Source organism: Actinia tenebrosa, unplaced genomic scaffold (genome assembly GCF_029948245.1).
Source record: "Actinia tenebrosa isolate PJP-AT-01 unplaced genomic scaffold, QUT_ActTen_1.0 PGA_scaffold14__42_contigs__length_11649687, whole genome shotgun sequence".
In the NCBI taxonomy this organism is placed as follows: Eukaryota; Metazoa; Cnidaria; class Anthozoa; order Actiniaria; family Actiniidae; genus Actinia; species Actinia tenebrosa.
Window position 1 is genome coordinate 7,549,582 of NW_028292574.1, and position 23,911 is coordinate 7,573,492.

The 23,911-nt window shown below is 36.0% G+C and overlaps 3 protein-coding genes and 1 pseudogene across 3 annotated transcripts; 1 reads left to right on the forward strand and 3 right to left on the reverse strand.

Annotated features, from left to right (window-relative positions):
- Positions 1–5,872: 5,872 nt before the first annotated feature.
- Positions 5,873–7,028, reverse strand: LOC148911386 (uncharacterized; annotated as a pseudogene).
- Positions 7,029–10,112: 3,084 nt separating this feature from the next.
- LOC148911387 (uncharacterized) lies at positions 10,113–22,896 on the reverse strand. The gene is made up of 7 exons (XM_089029791.1): positions 22,827–22,896; positions 22,118–22,207; positions 21,875–21,956; positions 21,601–21,631; positions 21,262–21,294; positions 11,315–11,387; positions 10,113–10,900 (listed from the first exon to the last, which is right to left on the reverse strand). Exons 1-7 carry the CDS (start codon positions 22,891–22,893, stop codon positions 10,329–10,331), a joined length of 948 nt encoding a protein of 315 aa, XP_088885917.1. The 5' UTR covers positions 22,894–22,896; the 3' UTR covers positions 10,113–10,328.
- Positions 13,520–15,876, reverse strand: LOC148911388 (uncharacterized). Its single transcript, XM_089030090.1, has 5 exons — positions 15,300–15,876; positions 14,865–14,938; positions 14,670–14,761; positions 14,215–14,324; positions 13,520–14,129 (listed from the first exon to the last, which is right to left on the reverse strand). Exons 1-5 carry the CDS (start codon positions 15,678–15,680, stop codon positions 13,749–13,751), a joined length of 1,038 nt encoding a protein of 345 aa, XP_088886216.1. The 5' UTR covers positions 15,681–15,876; the 3' UTR covers positions 13,520–13,748.
- On the forward strand, positions 15,697–20,140 carry LOC148911389 (uncharacterized). The gene is made up of 4 exons (XM_089029883.1): positions 15,697–15,702; positions 16,492–16,588; positions 17,611–18,300; positions 20,088–20,140. The coding sequence occupies exons 1-4, from the start codon at positions 15,697–15,699 to the stop codon at positions 20,138–20,140; spliced, it is 846 nt and encodes a 281-aa protein (XP_088886009.1).
- Positions 22,897–23,911: the final 1,015 nt, after the last annotated feature.

Here is a 23,911-nt window from a genome sequence, read left to right on the forward strand (position 1 = left end):
TTCCTTTCTCTGGAAGTGTTATTTTAACCACATCATGATTTTTACAATACTCTGAATGTTTATTCCAATGATTTTTGTGTTTTGAAGGACAACAAACAACGCTCACAATAGTATCGGGAATGTCCGTTTTTATTGGTTTGAGAATTAATTAAGCGAGACATACTTTTGATCCAACAATAATGGTTTGTCTTATCATCTGATATTAATAGAAGGTCAATTGTTTGTTCCCGATTATTGTTTTCACTTATTCTAATTGGATAAACCTGTTTCTTTTCCTCATAACCGTATACGTTGATTGCATATTTTTTATTATTCTTTTCGAATATTCCTATCTTATCTACTTGAACTGGAAACTCAAGTCCATCCCAGCATAGTTTTTCACTGTTAGCTCGCAACGTTTTAGAAATCCTTTCATTATCCCTCTTCTCTGGAAATATAGCTCTTGTAGCACTCCATTTGAAACATTGATTGTCTTTATTTTTAGGATTAACAATAGCTTCTTTTCGTTTCAATTTTTCAGGTAATGGTATATAAGATTTAGCTGTAACTGGATTGTATTTATCAATATGAATATCAAGCGCAATAACCTTATTAAATATCCATCCTGACCCATTATTAGTAAATACTTCAATTTTTTATATAACTTTATTCTTACATATGATATAAATTTCATTTAAATTGGTTGACTCTGTAATTATAAGTATATCTGTGTAAAAATAACCATAAGTTGTTGTTTTACCTCCATCTTTATAGAACTCACACTCCATAATCATCTTCATTTTGATTGGTTTATACTGTTTATCAATTAGACCTTTGATAGTATCCTTTTTATTATCTAAAAACATCTTATAATCAACATTATCTTCACCTTTAATTCGATATGAAGTAAGATATCCTTTCAATGCTGACTCTTTCTTTTTAATATCAGCCGACTTATTTTGTGATTTCTTGAGACTGTTATAGATATTATTAACTTTGTTCTTCAAATCTTCCACACGTTTATTAAACGGTTTCTTGACCTCTTGAGGAACATATGACATAATCCAGTCTGCGAATTTATTTATCTGCTCCTGTGTGTTGACAACAGCTTTTTTGATCTTAGTTTGATTCACTGAATTTGTCATTTTTATTGGTTTTAGGATAGGTACCTTAATTTCTGGCACTGGTTGATCCATTATGTTATTTGACATATTACTATTATATGTCGATATTCTTTTAAATGTCTTTTTCGAACGCATTTCTATAATATACTATACATAATATTCCTTTAAGCCTTTTAAAGTACACATAGGGTTTAAAGAACTCATGGGGGAACCCCCTACCATTAAGCATGTCTACTCTTGCCCTAAATGATGTCACGCAATGTAACCATGTTGTTTAACAATTATCTTTAACCATTAGTCATGTTATTTCCGAGAATCTTTAACCAGCTGAGTTCCATGAATTAAAGACCAACCGGTTCAAAATGCGCTCCAATCGGCCGTTCCCTACTACTAGTGCGAAGTTTCAGCTTACGGGATTCAGTTTTGTTTGAGCGGTATTTCCTCAGTGCTTGATATTTCTTTCTTATATGATGACGAACTTCACTATCAATCCAGGGAGGAGAGTGCACGTCTTTTATTGTTTTGACGGGAATATGTTCAGCTACGGCAGTTGTGAACCAGTTCTTCCAGCAAGCCCAGTGGTTGTCGACATCAGGAGTAGGAGTGACGTTGAACGGGGTATTAAGCAAGGAGCTACGTACACCTTTAAAACTACTACGTTTGTAGTCGTAAATTCGGCGTTTAACTTGCCTGGGTCTTGAAAATTTCAATTTCAGCTGAAATTCTACCAGATAGTGATCGGTTGGGAAACCATGGTGCTCAGTAGGCGTCGATCCGACTTCCTGGACAATTTCAGGACAATTACAGAGCAGCAGATCAAGTTTTTTCCAGCGATGTGGGTAGGTCCTTGAATGAACTGATGAAGAAAATAGTCTCCAACAAGATGGCAGAAAGTATCCTCGTCTGCACGTCCTCCAGTGTTTATGGGCGCCGATGAGTCGGTCCAGTCGATCGCAGGCAAATTAAAGTCTCCGACAAGAATAATTTGGCTGTATTCCGGTGCGCTTTGAAGTGCAGAGTTCAATTTGTCTAGGACATCAAGGGTGGAATGAGGAGGACGGTAAAAGGTGTAAAGCATCACAGATTTACAACTAGGCCTCACAAGTTCAACAACAATTAGTTCAGTATCATCCACCGTAATCCATACACACTTTTCCCTAAACTCACACATTTGCCCATGCTCCTCCCAGAATCGGAACCTTTCATGGCCTTATCGACCTTGCCTATGGCTTCCAGTACCCGCTCATGATCTTTATCACCCAATAAAACCAGGATATATCTCTTAAACTGCTCATCACACATGGCCTCCAACACGGCTGACAAATAGCCAGATTTTGCATGCTTGGTTTTGCGTGCTACCATCTTCAAACTCAAAAGCAGATCCATCAAGTGGTCCTTATTAAACGTGGAAGCCTTAGACGAGGCTAACTGCTTGATCTCTGTCAAGGTAGAATCGACTGTCGCTTTTTGGGCCTCTTCTAACTTGTGCAGTCTAGCCATCACGGTCTGCATTTCCCCAAGCGCCTAAACAAATCAATAAATCACAATGAAACCAATCTTCCAAAAACAAAACTTCATTCCAACGCTCGACAAAACACAGAGCTTGATAACATTCCATCAAAACGCTCAACAAACCCCAGAACTGTGATACATTCCGTTGAAATGCCCCACAAACCACGGAGCCTTAAAACATTTTATTTCAACGCTCAACAAACCGCGGAGCTTTTAATACATTTCATAGAAACGCTCCACAAACCCCGAAGCTTTAATACATTTCATTTGAATGCTCAACAAACCAAAGAGCTTGAATACATTTCAATTCATTGACACGCCCCACAAACCACGGAGCTTTAATACATTCCATCGCCCCGCTCAACAAACCACAACGCTTTGAATACATTTCATTGAAGCACTCCACAAACCACGGAGCTGCAATACATATCATTGAAACGCTCAACAAACCCCGGAGCTTTAATACATTTCATTTTGACTCCACTACGCTAGAAATACAACACACACACTTTTGTTATACATGGGCAGGTGGGTCAGCTGGGCCCACGCCGGTAGAGTTTTATTGCAATAAGACCGGTATACAATGTGTAAACTAAACAAATTGTGCATATCCGGGCCCTCGACGCACTATAATCGTGGCAAGGTAAATTACAGCCGCACAGTAAGTATGAATGTATTAATCAAGTCCACAATGCACTAAAGGTAACAGCAGAAATAATTACAATTAATAGTATAGAAAATAAACCTAAGCATCAAAGCCGGTCACGAAAACCCCAAAAACCACAGTGTGGAAAAAAGGGGAACGTGAACCCCCAACCATGCTAAGATGCAACCTTTGGGGTTTTAAGGCAAACTGTACGAATAAATGTCACATGCAAGCTAATATAAGCATAAATCGAAACTAAGGCGATAGAAACCGGCGAGGCTGACCGTAGATGAACTCTCACACATTCTAGACACTTCTTATACTAATCCTACCCACAAGGGACCCGACGCTAACTACGCACGAGCTAACAAGCTCCCGTGCCGGCAAAATAACCATTTGTGCAAATCTCGTGCCTCGCTTGGCACAAATTACATATTTCAACGCTCAACAAACCACAGAGCTCATAATACATTTCACTAAAACGCTTCACAAACCACGAAGCTTAATTTAAGACATTACTTTTCAACCCTCCACAAACCACGGAGCTTTAATACATTTCATTGCAACGCTCAACAAACCACAGAGCTCATAATACATTTCACTAAAACGCTTCACAAACCACGAAGCTTAATTTAAGACATTACATTTCAACGCTCAACAAACCATGGAGCTTTAAAACCTTTCATAGAAACAAACCACAGAACTTGAAAACATTTCATTTCAACACTCAACAAACCCCAGAACTTGAAAAAAAACTTTCTCACGCGTAGCAAACCACAGAAAATTTACAAATTAAATAGAATTCACCGTCCAACAAATCATGGAGCTCTAAGAAAGAACACTTTATTCAACACTCGACAAGCCACATAACTTTAAAACAATGTAAACTAATAAAACTAAACGATAGGGAAAACACAAAGTTCTAAAACTTCTTAGCCTTTCAACAAGAATCTAAACAGCGACCAGAACTTGGTCACAAGAGGAATAACATGACTTTCATTTACCTCTTGAGCAGGTGGTGGAGCATTTTGTTCTGGCTCATTCTGACCAACATTATTGCCATCTCCCCCGCCTCAGATATAGATCTCACGATACGACTTTTCAATAGCTTAATCAAGCCAATCTTGTTATATGGTAGCGAGGTCTGGGGTGTGGAAACAAAGAAAAATTTAAATATAGATCCACTAGAAAAAGTGCAAATAAAATTTGGTAAAATGCTTTTAGGAGTAAGTAAAAAAGCGTCTAATAACGCATGCCGAGCAGAATTAGGGCTCTTCCCAATAAGAGTTTACGCAAAATTAAGGGCAATCAAATTTTGGATAAAATACATGAATCGTGCTGATACTGATAAATCAAAACTCTCAGATCAGACAATAGCTGATAGTTTCTTACAGAGTTCGAACAATTCGAGATGGACAGAGAAAATAAAATTAGCTCTTGATAAGTTAGGTCTAAGCTATTTATGGCAGCAAAATACAAGTGAGAGAATGACTGACTACCAATTAACTAAGCTGATGAAAAGCATCAGACAAAGAATTGAAGATCAAGAATTTCAAATTTGGCTTGCAGACATACATAACGATTCGGGAAGAAAAGATTCACAGAAAAATGAATTAAGAACATATAGAACATTTAAAATAGATTATAAGCGAGAGGAATACTTAAGAGAGGTAACTAATATTAAACACAGAATAAGTCTGACCAAACTAAGAATAAGTGATCATTGTTTACAAATTGAAATAGGTAGATATACAAGACCATATACCAAACCAGAAGAAAGAGTGTGTCAGATATGCCAAATTGAAGTAGAGAGTGAATTACACTTCCTACTAACATGCCCAAATTACTATAATGAAAGAAAATATCTTGTTGATAAGATTGAAAATATAACACAATTACGAATAGAAAATTGGTTAAAAAACGAAGAAAAATTTGCTTTTATTATAAATCCAAAGAAATCAATACAAAAAATAGTAGCAAAATATATATATGATTGTTTCAGCAAAAGAAATAACAGTATTTGAATGAATATCTAGTTAATATAAAGAATAGAACCACCGTTATATTAAGATGTGCCTAAGTATTCCTCATCTACACATATTACATTTTCTTCTTTTTCTAATAATTTGATATAACTTATGAAATATTGTAAATGTATTGTAAATTTATATTTGTGTGATTGTAATGTATTAATAATTATTAGCATTAAGTCTTAAATATTTGTAACAGATATATAGACGCTAATAATGTAAATAAACTAAAAAATAAACATCCACAGGTAGAAGTGCTTGCCGTACCACATCTGGCGGTGGCCGAAGAGGAACTTGTTCTTGACCTTCCATGACTAAACTGTGCGAGCAAGCGGGATCAGTAGCTCAATGATCGACGTCCTTACTCTTTCCGTCAATTTGAATGAAGTGGCACAGAGGGACCACGCTTCTCCTTATATATACCCTATTTGCATATTTACAATTCCCTAGAGCATTCATCATAATATTCACAATGACTGTGAATAGTGGTGTAGGGAGAAAACAAACCAATAAGAAAATAGCAAGTCGTAAAACAAAAGAGAACAAAAGGATCGAAAATAATAATGGTAGGTGAGAAGTGGCTAATTACAGGTAAAGCGTTCGTTCATCCCGTGCGGATTAACTGTGCCAAGCGAATGTATCAAGCGCATTTCTTTTGTTTTGCGTGAATTATTGCTAGCGTGTATTAAGCAAAGACCAAAAACATTAGCATTAGTTTCCGAGTGGTTCATAGAATTGAAATGTCGAGAAACTGGTTTAGAGAGATCTTTCTTGCGAACATCGTAAAGGTGGTCTCTGGAACGATCACCTAATCTTCGTCCAGTTTCCCCGACATACAGTATGTTACAATAAGAGCATTGAATGCAATAGATGATGTTAGATGAAGTACAGTCGAAGTGATCCTTTATAATAAAGGTAGATTTAGGACCTTTAACAGAGGTACGGGGAGCAACAAAAGGGCAAGTGTAACAACATTTGCGAGAACAGCGAAAAGTGCCAGGTTGTTTATCAGAAGGAATTTTGCCGTTAACTAAGAAGGAACGCAGATTGCGGTCTCTCTTGAAAGAAAAAAGAGGGCGTTCTTTGAAAATGTCAGAAGTAGTAGGATCAGATTTGAGTAAATTAAAACCACGATTAATGATGGGTTTAACAGAGTTGTTAATGGGATGATAGGTAAACGTGAACGGAATACGGTCTAGGTTAGAGGTGCGAGCCTTAGGAGTAAGAGCCGTATTACGGTCTATGGACGAAGCTTTGTGCATAGCCCGATTGATGATAGTAACTATATAACCTCGCTTAAGAAAAAAAGAACGCATTTCTTGACATTTGTGAGAAAAATCGGCATCGTCACTGCAAAGGCGACGTAAACGTAAGAAATGTGAAAAAGGAATAGAATTGAGGGTGTTTGGGGTGTGAGGGGGAATAAAGTAAATACGAGTGAGAGTCTGTGGGGTTATAATGAATAGTAGTGTTGAGATGGTTGGTAGAAATGTTCACGGAAATGTCAAGAAATGTGATGGAAGTCTCACTGATTTCCCATGTAAACTCAAGAGCAGGGTGAAAGGAGTTGACGTAGAGAATGAAAGATTCTAAATCTTGTTTAGAGGAAGAAGTGGCGCCAATAATATCATCAATGTAGCGACAAAACAGTTCTGGTTTGATACCGGGATAGAGATCAAAAATCTGTTGTTCGACGTAGCCAACGAATAAATTAGCATAGCTAGGATCCATTTTAGTACCAATAGCTACACCGTTGGTTTGATGAAAAAAACGGTCACCAAAAGAGAAACAGTTCGGAGTGAGAACAAGTTCAGCTAGTCTCAATAACGTAGGAGTACTGGGCTCTAACACAGTACGGCGGTCAAAAAAATGTTTGAGTGCAGTGAGACCCTCATCATTAGGAATAACAGTATACAAAGATTTGACATCCATAGAGAACAAAAATTTAGATTCAGAATTAGAAAAACGAAAGTCATTGAAAATTCTGAGAGCGTGATTGGTATCCCTGATGTATGTAGGGGGAAAAAAATATATAAAATATATAATTTTACTCTATACTTGACTCAGTTGACTTCATCGAAGTCGAAGACGTCTTTCGTAATTGAAGTTCGGACGATTTTAATTAAAATACTTCACAGAATTCGCTTCCAAACTCAACAAAATATAACAAAGAACTAAACAAAGTAGGTGTTAAAAGGAAAATAAAAGAACGTTTAGTCATCTTTCCAGCTAAATCGAGTATTTACTGGGTTGGCTTTTGTTTTTTTTTTTGTTTTTTTGTTTGTTTGTTTGTTTGTTTGTTTTTGTTTGTTTTTGTTTGTTTTTGTTTTTTGTTTTTTTTGTAGTCTCCTTCTCAGGTATGTTGCATTCTTGCGCAAGAGTACCCATATATGGATTTGAATGACGTGTTCATAGATAAATGGCTCATAGATTGGCTTAGCAGCTGAGGATGTAATTCTTGGCTAATAGATATAATTGTGCAGTAAAAGAAGATTTCTAGGATTGTAATTCAGATTTTTAGCGGAGCACCATAGGTATAGAATATGGTAAACTATCCAACTCAGTTTTCGTGGTCATCGCATGGGAACCCTGTGCGTAACGCTAAAAGTGTCGCCCGCCAGGTGTACATCGCGTTTCTGATTGGTCGAGCTTTCAAATCACTAGTCACTTGGACCATGACGCATTTTTTTAACGAGCTTTTTAACTAACTAATCTTTTTTTTTTTTTTTTGTAAAAATTGTAAAAACGAAACAAAAAATTATGGAAGAAATCATGAAAGAAAAGAATTTGCCACAGTGTGAAGATAGAGGTTAGGACATTTTCTTGTTTCTTTCATGTTTTATTTAGTGTAGATAACATAACTACAATATTACCGGAAAATGAGCAACAAACTACCATGAAGAACGAGCGTTATTATGGTAAGAGTACTCGTAGTTCTTACATGATATAAAGTAGTCATTTGAAAAAGCACTTTGGATTCCACAAATTAAACAAATCTAAGAGTATGACAAAGTTTATAACTAAATTTAAACATAGCTAAAACGAGCATCAAACTAGCATGTCGAACTAGCAAAACAAGTGTACTTGTTTTGTTATTTTGGTACGAGTACTCCTAGTTCTTACATGATATAAAGAAGTCATTTGAAAAAGCACTTATTGAATTCCACAAATTAAACAAATCCAAGAGATTTTTGACAAAGTTTAAAGCTAAATAACATACCTAAAATTACCGGCGAACGAGCAACGAACTTGAATGTCAAACGAGCGGAAAAAATGTACCTGTTCAGTGGTAAGAGTACTTTCATATTAACTTTCATTCAATAATTCTATATCTTTCTACAGATAATCTATAGAGATTATCACATGTTAAGAACTTGATATCGTTTTTATTCAATTTAGGCTCGATATATAACACACACAAAATGTTTTATTGTCATAAATATCCTTAACCGACTTACACCATTTCAAAATGTTAAAGAATTATACGTTTCCAATTCAATATCATTCAAGATATTAAAGCTTAATTAAAAATGTAAGAAGCACAAAATTCATATTGAATTTGATAGAAATAAACACTAAATAGAGATTTATCTCGTCACTCTTGACTACTATCGTAGTCAAGTTACAGTTACAGTTTACCGTGAAGGGATATCGTATCACTTCACTGATATGGTTTTTATTCACGGCTTTATTTCACGGATATCGAGCTTAAATGTGTAATAAATTTAAATATTGAATGACATATAAAAATACCCCAAATATTCGGATCAATGTGTCTATCTGGGATATCGTATACGATCTCATGAGATCGTACACGATCTCATATCCAACACGTTTCATCTGATCGTACACGATCAGTTTGGTTGTGTGTAATTAATCGGATCACTCAAGGATTCTGGTCATCGAGTCCCGTTTTCAAAAACGTGTCTCGATTTTTAAAACAAGTCACGTTTTTTAAAGGGAGACACGTTTTCACTTCGAAACACGTTTTTGAAAAGTCAGGGAGTTTACGAGACACGATTTTCCGATTTTTGGACCTCTCGGAATTTTGGAATTTTCCTGTTTTTTTTTGTTTTTTTTTCATTTTTCGGATCCCCTTTTTCTTTTTCTTGATCAAGTAGATTCTCAAAAACCTCAAAACTTTTAAAACTTTATTCCGTATATGTACCCCTCATTGATTAAAAGAAACAATTATAAAGAAAATTAAAAAAACTTAGAACTTTTGAACATCTATAAATGATTATCACTCATTGATTAAACAAAGCATCCTTACAAAAGAGAGGCTGAGATTTTATGAGTTTTCATTCATTATAATTATCATCGTTGATCGTTTCCTGTTCCCTTACCCTCCTTTCCCTGTTCCCTTCTTTTCCTTTCCTTTTCCCTTCTTTTCCTTTCCTTTTCCCTTCTTTTCCTTTCCTTTTCCCTTCTTTTCCTTTCCTTTTCCCTTCTTTTCCTTTCCTTTTCCCTTCTTTTCCTTTCCCTTTCCCTTCTTTTCCTTTCCTTTTCCCATGCCCTGACTTAAATCAGCCCAGAGGTTGTTTCAGGATTCTATGTGTGAGTTAGCCATGCCCTGACTTAGTTCAGCCAAGAGGTTGTTCCAGGGTTCAATTTGAGATCTTATGAAATTTCAGTATGTTTATCACTCGCATCATTGATTAAACGAATCTATTTTCAAGAATAACTGAGAACTCATAACCTTTTTGCATAATTAATGTATAATTTTATTAAGTTTATGTAGAAGTTTATTATTGATTTATACAAACAATTATTAAAAAAAGACCTGAGAATGAAAATTAAATAATTCACTAAATCGCAATGCTGAAATGGATTCGGATTTTCTTTAATGAACTCCCTTTCTTTATGTCGTTACTAATGGTATTTGTGATTTCCCCTTCTCTTCAAAAAGGTAAGTTCTAAGCTGCCAACAAGTACTTCATTCAAAATAGACCCCCCCCCCAAAAAAAAGCTTTACCAGCTGGTTTTTAAACAGTTAAATTTTTTAAACTTTTGATTACATTTTCCTTTATTAGTTATTTATTGCTTCATTTTTTTCAATTTCTCTGCCATTCTTCTTATCTTCCTTCTACTCAATGTCCCATCCGCTTTCATGTTATTTAACTTCTCTTCCATTCTCTTTCTCCTTTCTTCATCTTCCTGCTTTCTGCTTTCTTCCTCTCTCTGCTTTCTGCTTTTTTCCTCTTTCTGCTTTCTCCTTTCTTCCCCTTGCTGCTTTCTCCTTTCTTCTTCTTGGTGCTTTCTCCTTTCTTCTTCTTCCTGCTTTCTCCTTTCTTCTTCTTCCTGCTTTCTCCTTTCTTCTTCTTCCTGCTTTCCCCTTTCTTCTTCTTGCTGCTTTCTCCTTTTCTCTACTTCTTCTTTCTTTCTTTTTTCTTTTTTTTCTTTCTTCCTCTTTTCTTTCTCTTCAACCTTCTTCCTCTTCTCTTGCTCTTCTTTCTTTCTCTTTGCTTTCTCTTCTTTCTTTCGTTTTTCTTTGTCCTCTTTCCTCTTCCTTTTCAGCTCCTCTTCCGCCTTTCTCCTGACCACCATTTGCCTTCTTTTTATGTTATTCCTAATAGTTCTTTCTGCTTCCTGTTCTTTGCTTTGGTGGTCTGAAACATCATTGAATGAATATTGATATAATTATTAGGTTTATTATTATTAAATCAATATATTAACGGTATCTCTCTTCTTTACTGAAAAGAAGTATATATAGGGCATAATGTTTTTCAATTTCTAACCATGTTTCATTCCCTTGATAATTGGTTTATTTGTTTCCCATAAAGCTTGCTCAATACGATACATTTATATGAATCAATATAAGCAAAGAATCGATCCCTGGACTCTCAACCCTTGTACATCACCTCCTTTTCGAAGGTGTTCTTCAAAGACAATCCATCCCAGATACAGAGGGGTCATTGCTCCCAAGCATTCCAACCTCTTTCAACCAGAACTAATGAACAATGAAGCTCGCATCACATACACACTTAAACACCCTATATATTTTCCCTGGCAATATATTTTACCTTTATCATCTTCAATGATAATGGTGGAGTCATCCCCTTTCTCGTCGTAACTCCCACTTCCCTTGAAAAATACCTGGAACGAAAAGAAATAAATGGGAAGTAACTAGGTTTTAAATTGTAATTTAATTTCAAAGTTTTAAATTTTGTACCACTCTAGGGAGCCTGGCACTTTTTAAACCTTTGAAATTAAACCTAAAAATAGCATATATTACATTGCTTTACAATAATAATATCGATAATATTAATAATATATATATCAATATATTATTATTATTATCATATATCACCCTCCTTCTTTGCCAATTAGCAGAACATCCTAGTACCCAAAACCCCTGGATTAAATATTAGCAACCTTCTTTTCAGACATGATCAATTCTGGACTACTGACTACTAATCTACCTACCACCCTCCTTTTCAGACGTTATGTACACTTGCCCACAAGTGCACATCCCATCGTCAACTCCGGGTGGACTACAGGCTACTGACCTAGCACCCTCCGTTTCAGACGTGATGCGCACTTGTGGACAAGTGCACATCCCATCGTCAACTCCGGGTGGACTACAGGCTACTGACCTAGCACTCTCAGTTTCAGACGTGATGCGCACTTGTGGACAAGTGCACATCCCATCGTCAACTCCGGGTGGACTACAGGCTACTAATCTACCACTCTCCTTTTCAGAAGTGATGCGCACTTGTGGACAAGTGCACATCCCATCGTCAACTCCGGGTGGACTACAGGCTACTAATCTACCACCCTCCTTTTCAGACGTGATGCGCACTTGTGGACAAGTGCACATCCCATCGTCAACTCCGGGTGGACTACAGGCTACTAATCTACCACCCTCCTTCTCAGACATGCTCTAAAAGGGTATAACAAAGCTTTCTGTTATGGAAAACCTTGATACTTTCACTCGACGAAAAAATGGATTTGTCATGTAGGCAAACATATAGACAAATATATGGGCAAATATCATATTTGACTAATAGTAAACAATATTTGCCCAATGACTGTATATGATATGTACCTACACATTTATCCCATGGGCACAGATGGCAAAGTCCGTATGGCCCAGTAAAATCCCAAACGGCAAATATATAGCAGATATCATATCATCCATACATTTACCCGGTAGTAAATGTGAATGCTCATTTGATACGTGCACGTATTTGCCCAGCCCGTATATGTGTTTTATGTCTTACGTATACCCTGTGTTTCCCCAGGCCGTATATGTGATTCATGCCTTACATATACCCTGTCTTTGCCCAGGCCGTATATGTGATTTATGCCTTACATATAACCTGTCTTTGCCCAGGCCGTATATGTGATTTATGCCTTACATATACCCTGGGTTTCCCCAGGCCGTATGTGTGATTTATGCCTTACATATAACCTGTGTTTGCCCAGGCCGTATATGTGATTAATGCCTTACGTATACCCAGTCTTTGCCCAGGCCGTATATGTGATTTATGCCTTACATATAACCTGTCTTTGCCCAGGCCGTATATGTGATTTATGCCTTACATATACCCTGTATTTTTCCAGGCCGTATATGTGATTTATGCCTTACGTATACCATGCGATATGCTCTGACCGTATATGTGATTAATGCCCCCTTAATGCCTCAGATGTACCAGCGCGTCTTAGCCATATTTGCTCAGTTGAATTATGCTCATCATATTTGCTAAATTTAACTATATTATCAGTCTTCAGCTATTGTCACTTATGGCAGGCCAAAAAAAATAGAAACGATATATGTCGTGACAACCACCTCATACTTTAAACATAGCTAACCTATACTAAGAAGCAGGAAAAAAGACATAAATCATACTGAAACATTTTTATTGTGAATTTCCTTTTCTTGACGACTGATTAACTATGAACAATTTGTTAACTACAACTAATTGAAAATGCTAGTTCTGTAAATTAATTATAGGTGTTTGTTTCATCTTGTGACAGAATTTGTGAAAGGAGATCATAATATATTTAGTTGTCAATCGATCTGTGGCTTATGTACGATTCTTTTTAGATATTCTGTAGTAGTACACTTCATTTATAACTGCAAAAACTTAATTAAGGACACCGAACGTGGTTGGGTTTCTACGAGTTTTATGAATTAAATCTTGTGTCACTGTTCCTCCGTTCCTTTGGCCTGATTTCTAGGGTTTTCCTTCTTCTTTCGATTATTTGAACATTATACTTGTTTACTTTAAGAAATCCAAAGGTCAATAGGCTTAAATAGCCGCTGCTATACCGTTTGACCTTTGGATTTCTTCAAGTAAACGAGTATAACGTTCAAGTAATCGAAAGAAGAACGAAAACCCTAGAAATCAGGCCAAAGGAACGGAGGAACAGTGACACAAGATTTAATTCATAAAACTCGTAGAAACCCCAACCACGTTCGGTGTCCCAGTGCCCTTGATTTGATAAAAACCTTTAGGCTCTCAATGCCCATTCGGGACCTCCAGATGGCCTTGGGCGTCTTGACGGCTCCCCGATTTTCCGCTTCAAAAGCATGGTGAGACTGCGCTCTGACAGCCTCCTTTTTGCCTTTCGGTCCATGCTTTCCATGAACTGATTAGCTAGGGGGCTTCTCCATGGCAGAGGGTGTTTTATTAAAACTTTACTCTGCTTAGTAGGGCCCCCTTCGTTATCAGAGCCACTGTCCGCTGTATCGTCATCAGCCTGGTCATCCGCCTCTGACATCGACTCCTCTGATGACATATACTCCAGTTTCATAATTGCCTTGACTTTCTCTTTGTCCCCTGGTGATAGCGAGGTTGACAAGTCCGCTGCCTTGGATCTGGATTTTAGGAGCTAAAAGAAAAAAGAAAAAAAAACACCGTCAGTCAAAGTTTCTTATTAAACAAAGTCATAATCGTTGCAAATTCAGTTTACTCACATTTTGTTTTCTTTGTGTTTTCCGCTGCATCTTTTGATGCCTTCCAAGGGCCCCTGAACGCTCTCTTTTGTTTCTCTTTCTTCTCGTCAGAAAGTGACTTTTAAGGGCAGCTGAAATTATATCAAGTACCCATATATTAAAACTTGACACAAAATTTTTTATAAATTTTGGCATTTGGCCGACAATTACTCCTTTAGCATCCATTTGTTTTTGGTTTTTTTTGTTTTTTTTTGTTTTTTTTTTTTTTTTTTTTTTCCATGTTATTTTATTTCAAACTGTTTCCCCTCCCTTCGGCATTTGAATATTTCTAAAAGGATTTCGTTACCCCCTCCCCCCCCCCCCCCCGACCACCACCACCCTTTGTCCTCACCCTTTGTCCTCACCCCTCCCCCCCGGGTTAACTTTGATAGGTGCATAAGGCCTTTCGCACTTCGTAATATAAAATACATAAATACCTTCTAACTCGACGGCAGAGACATCCTTATGAACATTCAGAACTCTATCCCTTATTGCGTTATTAATCTGTTCGTTGACGTCATCTCTGAAACTAATTAGGAAATGCCATATTTGAGTGGTAAGTGGAAACTTAATATGGAAAGAAACTATGGATGATTCAGACAAGATCATTTTTATTAAATTTTCATACTTACGCTTTAGTAAAATCCCATATAAGAGGGTTTTCTTCCCTGTCCCGTAATTTCTTTGCTACCAAGCGTACTTCAGACTGTAATAACATAATATAATTCATTAAAATCATAAGATGTACCTTAAGTTATTCTTAGACATAGTAATAATGTTTTCATTATTTGTATGGCTGTGATTGTATAATATTGGGGAAAAAATCGAAATCAAATCAATTCCTTTACAAAAAAGGAAATTATCATTATCATTCAGTGTCTTGTTATTGGAAATCAATAGTAAAGTTTGGTAGCATTAACCACTACCATGGCGGGTTTCCCGCCAATTTTAGCATTGCATAAATTATACCGCTGCATAATTATACCAACTACTCTTCGCGCCAAGAATTCCCAGTAAAATTATCAATAAAAATAGCTTGCTTTTTTAAATATTGCCACTTTACTTACTGCAACAGCCTTTGAGACAGTAATCTTGGTCTTGCTGTTGTCCTTGTTCTGCTGGCTTTCTTTTAAGGCAGCTAGTATTTGGCGGTTTTGTGCTTGCAGTTCTTTAAACTGTTTCACAATCGTTTCGAAATTTGAAGAAATTTCTTCTTTTTCGCTGTCGGGGTCAACGTTCTCATTCTCGCTTGTTGCTTGCAATAGGCGATTTCTGTGTTCTCTTAGCACATCCTCGTTACCACCAGGGACAGAGGGAATAAGTATATTAAGCCTTTGAGAATTGGCGCCATTTTCAGTATGTCTACTGGTACTGCTTGTACTGGTAGTTGCAGTAACAGAATGGATTGGCATTGGGCGTCCTGATAAAGGTGTAGATGTTCTTCCCATTTTTTGATCGCGACGAATGAACGCAATTTATAAGCAAAGATATAGAATGTGCGGGAAACTAGATGACCGACAGAGTTTGTTACCTGTTTGTGACCAAAAGGCGAATGAACGAATAAGCACATCCACCGAACAAATCTACCCCCTATCTATCACGGCGTATCACGTGACTTGTGATGACATATACGTTCATATAATGAAGTCTAATAATAAAAAAAGGAATGGCTGTCTTATAAAAATGCTGAAGTTGTATCCAGGATTCATGTTAAGTAATATATCTATTATCTTAAAGCTATTTGCTCCATTTTATAAAGTTATGAAATTTTTTCTAAAGCCTAGATTCACGAAATATCATTGCAATAAACTTGATTAGCTTCTAGCTCTAAAACCATCGTACCATTATCTGCCGCCAACAGTGACAGCTCTAAGGAAAAGGGCGCGGTAATAAAGATCCGGCGTGCTTTTGTCCAGTGGCATGTGGTTGATGGACGTGGAACTTTATTACGCTGGAATATGGCTGTTAGCCATTCAAAATGCTTGGATTTTGAGTAATTATCCCAATGATACACACCGTCTTTTTAATTATATAGTTCTGGAAAACAAAATGTCTTCTGCGATGTCAAAGCGTTATCATTGCTTTCATTGTAACGAAGATTTACATTACAGAGTATTTTGCCGTCACAAAGAAGAATTTTATGATCCTTTAACAAATCAATGGCAATTACAGCGGAATGACGACGAAGACTCAAATGATAGTATTTTCACTCACGAGATTGACGGCCAGAACGACACTTCTTCTAATGACTACAGCGAGATAAACGTTTTGGACCAAACTGATCAAGACTCCTCTGATGTGCCAAATACAAACCAACCATCAAGTGACGAATTCTTACCAGCTACTTCACAAAAAGGTATTGATGTTATACGTTTATTTGATGATTAGATTATATAATCTTTAAATGTTAAATTCAAACTGCATAGATAAAAGACTGAATCTTTAACAAGCGGCTGATTTGCACATGATCTAGCTCCCCTATTGGATTTACTACCAAGCATTAGTGTTATTGAAGCGAGATTAAGCTAGAGGTACAAATGATTCTTTTCTATTTCTATCTTAGCCTCGTTTTCACCGTTACTTTTAAGAAGGGTGCATTATTAAGTAATCGGCTTATGGTTGCCATTAAAACCTCAGTGTTCATTCAGAAAGGTTCATTCAAAGAGTTTATAAACTCATAGCTAGAGATAACTCATTTAAAACGCCAAAAAGAATTTACTATGTTCAAATGGATATTGCTGTACATTTTTGTCTCCAAATCAATTCATGACTGTGGTCATCCTGAGATAGCATGGTATCCGGCAAAACATGTTTGTCAAGTTAGAGAAATACAATTATAAGTAATTTATTTAATATGTCTCTTGGGTTTTTTATTTTCGATTTATCATTTTTCTTTCACGAATTATAAATTGTTGTTTTGCTGACTTAGAAATTTATATTTTATTTTCAATGGAAATCATTTATTTTCAGAGCAAAATTTGGGTCAAAATTATACATTTAGGGACCGGTCATTATTTAAGTTGGAGGTAGGGAGGGGGGGGGGGGGTGGAGGAGAAATTGTCAGTGACGCAAAAAAATTTCAAGGCCCCCCTTTGAAGGCATCCAAGTTTATCGAAAACCCCCCATGGATTGTAGTAAAAAATTTAAAAATTTTCCCTAAAAGTCATTTTTAAATTTCAAGACTTTCACTAGCAAAAATTTCAGGCCCCCCCCCCCCCCCCCCCAACTTAAATAATGACCGGTCCCTTAGCCCATGAGGTTTTTTTTACTGACATTTTTTTTTCTAGTATTATAATGGTTTCAGACTTTATCTTATACTATGTTGCAGTTATACAATGCCGAATGAATAAAATACATCGTATTTGCTTATGTTTAAAGGAGACGGAATAAATAACTTTGAGGAAGAAGATCAAGTGTTTTGGGATGACAAGTTGGACAGTGAATCTGACCATGAAGAGATAAGAGGAAATGAAAGAAGGAGATTGGTTGAAACTTGGGATATTGATATCGAAGACGTAGAAAGAGATTTTGAACAATCTAGTGCAGAAATAAGCGTTGCCGTCGAAGCAAGTTCCCGAGTGACCCTTATTAACTGGATTGCCTTGTTTGTGTGCTTTTGGTCTGCATACTTTTCTGTACCAGACCGAGGCATTGATATTCTCCTCGCCTTTTTTAAAGCGATTTTTGAGGTTTTGTGTGAGCTTTCGCCAATCATTTTCCCAACCGCAGTATTGGTTTTCCCGAGCTCCTTCAAACTCTTGAAAAATTATCTTTCTTTTAAAGATAAGCATTCAAAGTATGTTGTTTGTCCGAAATGCGACACCCTATACCGTTTTCAAGACTGCATAACAACAAGATTCGGGCGTGTCATTGCTAAACCATGTTCTCACATTGCTTTTCCGAATCACCGTCAATTGTTTCGCCGCACACCTTGTGGAGCGGAATTGCTTAAGGAAATTCGTTTGAAAAATGGACAGACGAAATTGTACCCACATAAAGTTTATTGTTATAAAAGCATCAGAGACACTCTAACTCACTTTATTAAGCGACCAGACTTTGTACAAAAATGTGAGATTTGGAGAAATCGGAATGTACCGGACGATATTTTAGTTGATATTTACGATGGCCAAGTGTGGAAAGATTGGCAATATTTTAACGGCACTCCTTTCCTTGCCCAGCCTAATAATTATGCTTTTATGCTGAATGTTGACTGGTTTCAGCCTTTTAAGCACAGTGTCTATAGCGTTGGAGTCATATATATGGTCCTCCTAAATCTTCCGAGAAAAGAAAGGTACAAAGAGGAAAACGTAATAATAGTTGGGGTAATACCTGGTCCACACGAGCCCAAATTGAATATCAATACGTACTTACAACCACTTGTAGCCGAATTGAACTTATTGTGGCACGAAGGCATCCAAGTTCGGCCTCATGGGAGTAGAACAGCAAGATGTTTTCGAGCTGCCCTCCTTTGTATTGCTTGTGACATTCCTGCACTAAGAAAAGTTTGCGGTTTCTTAGGATGTACTGCTCACCGAGTGTGCTCAAAGTGCACAAGATTTTTTCCCGGAGATTTTAGTAGCATGGATTTTTCAGGTTTCGAAGATGACGATACACCAAGGACAAATGAAGAGCACCGAAGAGAGGCTCAGAAAATACTCAATGCAACAACCGCTGATGAACGAAACCAAATTGAAACTTCCACTGGAACAAGATATTCTGAACTCTTACAGTTGCCTTACTTCGATTGTACTCGTTACCATGTTGTTGATCCTATGCACAATTTGTTTTTAGGGACAGCAAAACATTTAATGAAAAATGTATGGCTAAATGCTGAAACGCCAATTATTTCTAAAGAAAATTTGAATAAAATCCAGGAAAAGGTAGATGACGTCAAAGCACCATCATTTATTGGGCGTCTCCCGAAAAAGATATTAACATCGTTTGGAGGATTTACTGCTGATCAGTGGAAAACATGGACTCTCTTGTATTCTGTATTCTGCATTTGGAATATCGTTCCAACAGATGATTTGGAGCTGTGGAGGTTATTCGTATTGTCCTGCTTTCACCTTTGCTCTCCACTTATTACAACTGAAGAGCTACAAGAAGGACATGATTACCTAGTGGAATTTTGTAAATCGTTTGAAAAAAGATATGGAAAGGAACGTGTTACGCCAAACATGCATCTACACCTGCACCTCAAACAATGTATTTTAGATTACGGGCCTGTATATTCATTTTGGCTTTTCAGCTTCGAACGTTTCAATGGGATTTTAGGAGCGTTTCGAACTAACAATAGATCTGTTGAAATACAAATCATGAGAAAATTTCTCCAAAAGCATGAACTAAGAGATATCCCTTTACCAGAGAGATTTCGAGAAACTTTCCAACCAGTATTTCAACTTCTTCAGGAGGCACAACAAGTAGTAACACTTGGCGAAAGCATCCCATCAATACCATCAACACTTAATCTTTCAGTTGGTCAAGTACTACGTTGCTTAGAGTGGAGCAATATGAATGCATACTCATGTTTTTCACCTCGATCCATTGATGTTCTTGATGATGACTATACAGAATATCTCTTTAAAGCTTATGAAACAATTTTACCTCAACACTCGGTCATTGAATGTGTTACCGATACGTTTGAGAGAATTAGTACCATTGGATATTCGGGGACAAAGCTAGGGTCCTCTGACTCTAGACTGGAACGTTCTTCCTTCATTCTTGCAAGTTGGTGTGGCCAATATAGTGGCAGTATTGAGACCGATTCATTTGACTTGCGCCCCGGTGTTGTCGATTTCTTTCTTAAACAAACCATTATAATTGATGGCAAGCAGGAATCATTGTGTATGGCAAAGGTTCGATGGTATCAGCGACATCCAGAAAGACACAGGATTGGCAGACCACATAAAAAATTTGGTGCAGAAACTTGTTTGAAATGGAAGGGCCCTCTACATTCATTCCCATACAAAGGATACACAGCCAGTTTGTTGCTGCTTACGATGTTATTGACAAAGAAAGAGTATTAATTGTTTGTCCTTTACAACGTAAATTGTACGGATGATGGAGATGACAGTAAAGTATCATCCAGGAAAAATATTCAAAGCTATCAAAAATAAACTGTTTGAACTGTGCATCAGTAACTAGATAGCCAAAATGAAAATTGAATGAATTCTTTGATGAGTTTAAAATTAGATGAATTAAAATAATTATGAATGAAATTGCATATATTGCCAATAAAAAAGATGAATTCATATGTTTAGACTAAACAAAATTGATGCTTCAAATAATATTACAGATGTTAGCGGTTTGAAATGCAGCTGAGGTTAATGGGTTAATGAGTTTTCTTATTGTCACTGGAAAAAACGCATGTACGACTTACGCATATTAAAAATACATCGTCCGCGTTTTTTCCTGTGTGTATCAACGCATATAACCTCACTTTCATGACATCAAAGCAAAACAATGATTGAATTAATGTGGTCGCAACATTGATGTCATGCGTTAGGAGAAAAAATTGACACATATGACTGAGATGGACCTGCATGCACTCCCCCCTCGTAAGTCGTAAAAACAAGCCAACATCCATCATAATTCAGTTGAAAAATTATTGAGTTGTTTGAAAAGTTTTGATTGCAATAAATTGAAACGGAAACCTCACATCGGATATACTCAGTTTGGGGTATTGTATTTGCTCCCCAGGTAAATATGGGGCAAAGCCTAGTGCAAAGTTGATTTCATATGTGCCCTTCATTTGACAATAGGGCAAATATAGGGCAAAAACGGTTATCATATATCCCCACTGGGTAAATGCGTCTAAACTAAGGGCAAATATATAACATATTTACCCATGTGTTCAGATGTATGGCAAAGCAATGGCAAATTTATTAGAAATTTACCCCGACCTTTGCCTGCATAGGCAAATGTATGGGCAAATATAGAGCACCATATTTGCCCAACATTTGCCAAGCGGACATATGATGACCAAATCCATTATTTCGTCGAGTGTTTGTAAGCACATGATGTACTTACCTCAGTTTCGGTGAAGTCTGGCACATGTTGTGGCTGGCAAAAGGAATAATAATAATAATGTTAATTATGCAAAGGTGAAATAATGTACAGAACAAATATAGAAAATAACATAGTTAAAGTTGTTATTGTGATTGTTGTTTTATTTCAGATTAAAATTACTTTTCTTTAAAATTTATTATTGTTTTAATGCCTAATTATAGAACCCCTATAGTGAACAGAAACCTGATTTTGATTGATTACATATGGTATAGTCCACCCGAGTGTACTGTTTTACTGGACATAGTCAATTGTATTGATTTCATAAATCTATATGATAAGTCATATGGGTAAGTTACTTACATCTTTTGCCATATTGTTTGTGTATTTCAACCTAACAAGAGATGGTGTGGGACATAAAATTACATTAAAATGTTTTGAGCATACCAAATCATAATGTTTCACACAACACGACTAAAATGACTAGACCAAAATAACAGTTTTATTAGAAATCTGCATAGCATTTACAGCCCTGATAGTCATTTTGTTATAAAGCAGGGATATACTGCATCTGAGATTTATTCAACTTAAAATACAAGACTCACATAGTAGATAGTTACAGAATCATTTGTCTCACCTCAACAACTGTTTCTTTTTATATCTTTTCAGCATTTCTTTTGCCAATTCGAAACCAGTTTTGAGTTGATCTGTGTTGTAATCTTTATAATAAAAAATGCAAGAATACAACATGTGAAAATGTGAATTAAAATGTTAAAACATTACCCAATACTTTTTTTAAATTAATCCATTTAATAATTTGATAACAAGTTTAAGGATGTAGAATTTATTAACAATTTATTTGTGCTGAATTGACACTTACTGTTTAGTGATTTTACTACAGTTAGTTGTTTTCCTTCAGGACAGCATAAGACAATCTTTGAACCCCCTTTTTTGGAAAATCTGGTAAGTACTGCAGGATCAAAATAAATATCATTAATTTAATTAATTAAATGTAGAAACAAGTTCTTATAGCATACATTTGTTACAGAGTATCCAGAAACAATAGTATGTATTTCCTTAAAATTACTACATCATCTTCATTTTGAATATCTTAAACAGCTCTATTACAAACTGATCTATCCTTATTTGGCATACGCTATCACAGCATGTAACTTCGACAAGGAACGTTTTAAAAATCAACAATGGTAAAAAAACAACTTGCAGTAATTGATTATTGGCAACAAATTCCAAAAGATATCAAACACCTTTTACTGTGAAGCAATAATGTACTATCTAATATATGACCAGGTTGACAGTTGTTGTTTGTCAAATGCTGTTCATAAAACTTACACAAAACATGACTAGTGTCTTGATAGGAAACTATATGGAAATATTTATTATTAATGGTCTGGGCATTTCCTTTCAACTTATATTTAGCTTGATATATTTGACTAAATAAGTATAATTTTCTTTCTTTTCAAATATCTAAATATATAATTTGATGCAATTATATAAAAGGAAATGTGAATAAAAGATGCATGTCATTAAAAAAAAGGAAAGAAAGAAAAATAAGAATGATAGAGTCTTACTTTCTTTGGTCTTTAAGGTGCCAGGCTTCGACAGCACCAAAAGAGGGAATAAGATTTCCATGGACATGGCACTAAGGGACCTATATGTGGCAAATGTTATAAAGAATTTACTTCATAGTCTGTAATATGGGTTTGACTAGAACATATCAGAAAATTTACCATGAGGTGCCAGCTGACAGCAAGTTTAATTTATAATATGTACGATATAATAGACAAGAAAAAAATGTTTTGACAGTCATTGAATAAAACAAACAATAAAGAAAGCGAGTTTTCTGTTTTGTATATCATTAAATATACTGAATAAATTAGATATCTGTATAAACGTATACTTCAACGTTTCTGCAATCGAGTGTATATATATATATATACTTTATCACTTAACAGTTCATAGTATTATTTGTAAAGCGCATTTAGAGTCTATAATGCGCTATATAGGAACATATTTATTATTTGTATTATATATATATATATATAGTATAGTATAGTATATAAATATGTATATATAGTATAAACGATTCCATAGTCTGTGCACTGCTACGGCAAAGCTACGCGCACCATATGACTTAGTACGATATGGAGATTGTTCTAAAATTACTCCTTGTGTGGCACTCCTTAGCGTACGAGTAGGTTGGTGTATTTTGAGAATATCTGTTATATAGGATGGAGCGAAACCGTATATAGCTTTGTATGTGACCGTTAAAAGCTTGAATTCAATTATTTTATTTACTAAAAAATATATAAGGTAATAAAAGCTTAATTAAATTAAGACTGTAATGATACATTACGAACTCTTTTAGTGAACAAACGAAAAAGAAAATTATATTCTTAGGAGGGGGGTGGGGGTGGGGAGAGTGGGTTGGAGTGCAGGACAAAATGCCTGTGATACAAAAAAATAAAAAATAAATAAAAGATGATCGAGAATATTTTACAAAATGGCTTTCATGATCATGATCTCTTTTTTATGAAATGGTTCCAGTTGCTATAGTTATCTAAAACACGGCATAAAAAGTATGTTAAAAACATTCTTCTCGTGTGCATAGTTTAACATTGCATGAGTATCAACTCATACTCTTTATATAACGGTA

Excerpts from the sequence above, each read along its gene's own strand:
- LOC148911388 (XM_089030090.1), bottom strand. The coding sequence starts at position 15,680 with ATGGGAAGAACATCTACACCTTTATCAGGACGCCCAATGCCAATCCAT. Across the intron at positions 14,939-15,299 it reads CTGTCTCAAAGGCTGTTGCA|TCTGAAGTACGCTTGGTAGC; the intron begins GTAAGTAAAGTG and ends ATGTTATTACAG. Across the intron at positions 14,762-14,864 it reads ATATGGGATTTTACTAAAGC|TTTCAGAGATGACGTCAACG; the intron begins GTAAGTATGAAA and ends TTTCCTAATTAG.
- LOC148911389 (XM_089029883.1), top strand. Across the intron at positions 16,589-17,610 it reads ACCAGCTACTTCACAAAAAG|GAGACGGAATAAATAACTTT; the intron begins GTATTGATGTTA and ends TTATGTTTAAAG. Across the intron at positions 18,301-20,087 it reads ACCAGACTTTGTACAAAAAT|GTTCGATGGTATCAGCGACA; the intron begins GTGAGATTTGGA and ends TGTATGGCAAAG.
- LOC148911387 (XM_089029791.1), bottom strand. The coding sequence starts at position 22,893 with ATGTCCATGGAAATCTTATTCCCTCTTTTGGTGCTGTCGAAGCCTGGC. Across the intron at positions 21,957-22,117 it reads TGTAGTAAAATCACTAAACA|ATTACAACACAGATCAACTC; the intron begins GTAAGTGTCAAT and ends TTTATTATAAAG. Across the intron at positions 10,901-11,314 it reads TATCATTGAAGATGATAAAG|ACCACCAAAGCAAAGAACAG; the intron begins GTAAAATATATT and ends ATGATGTTTCAG.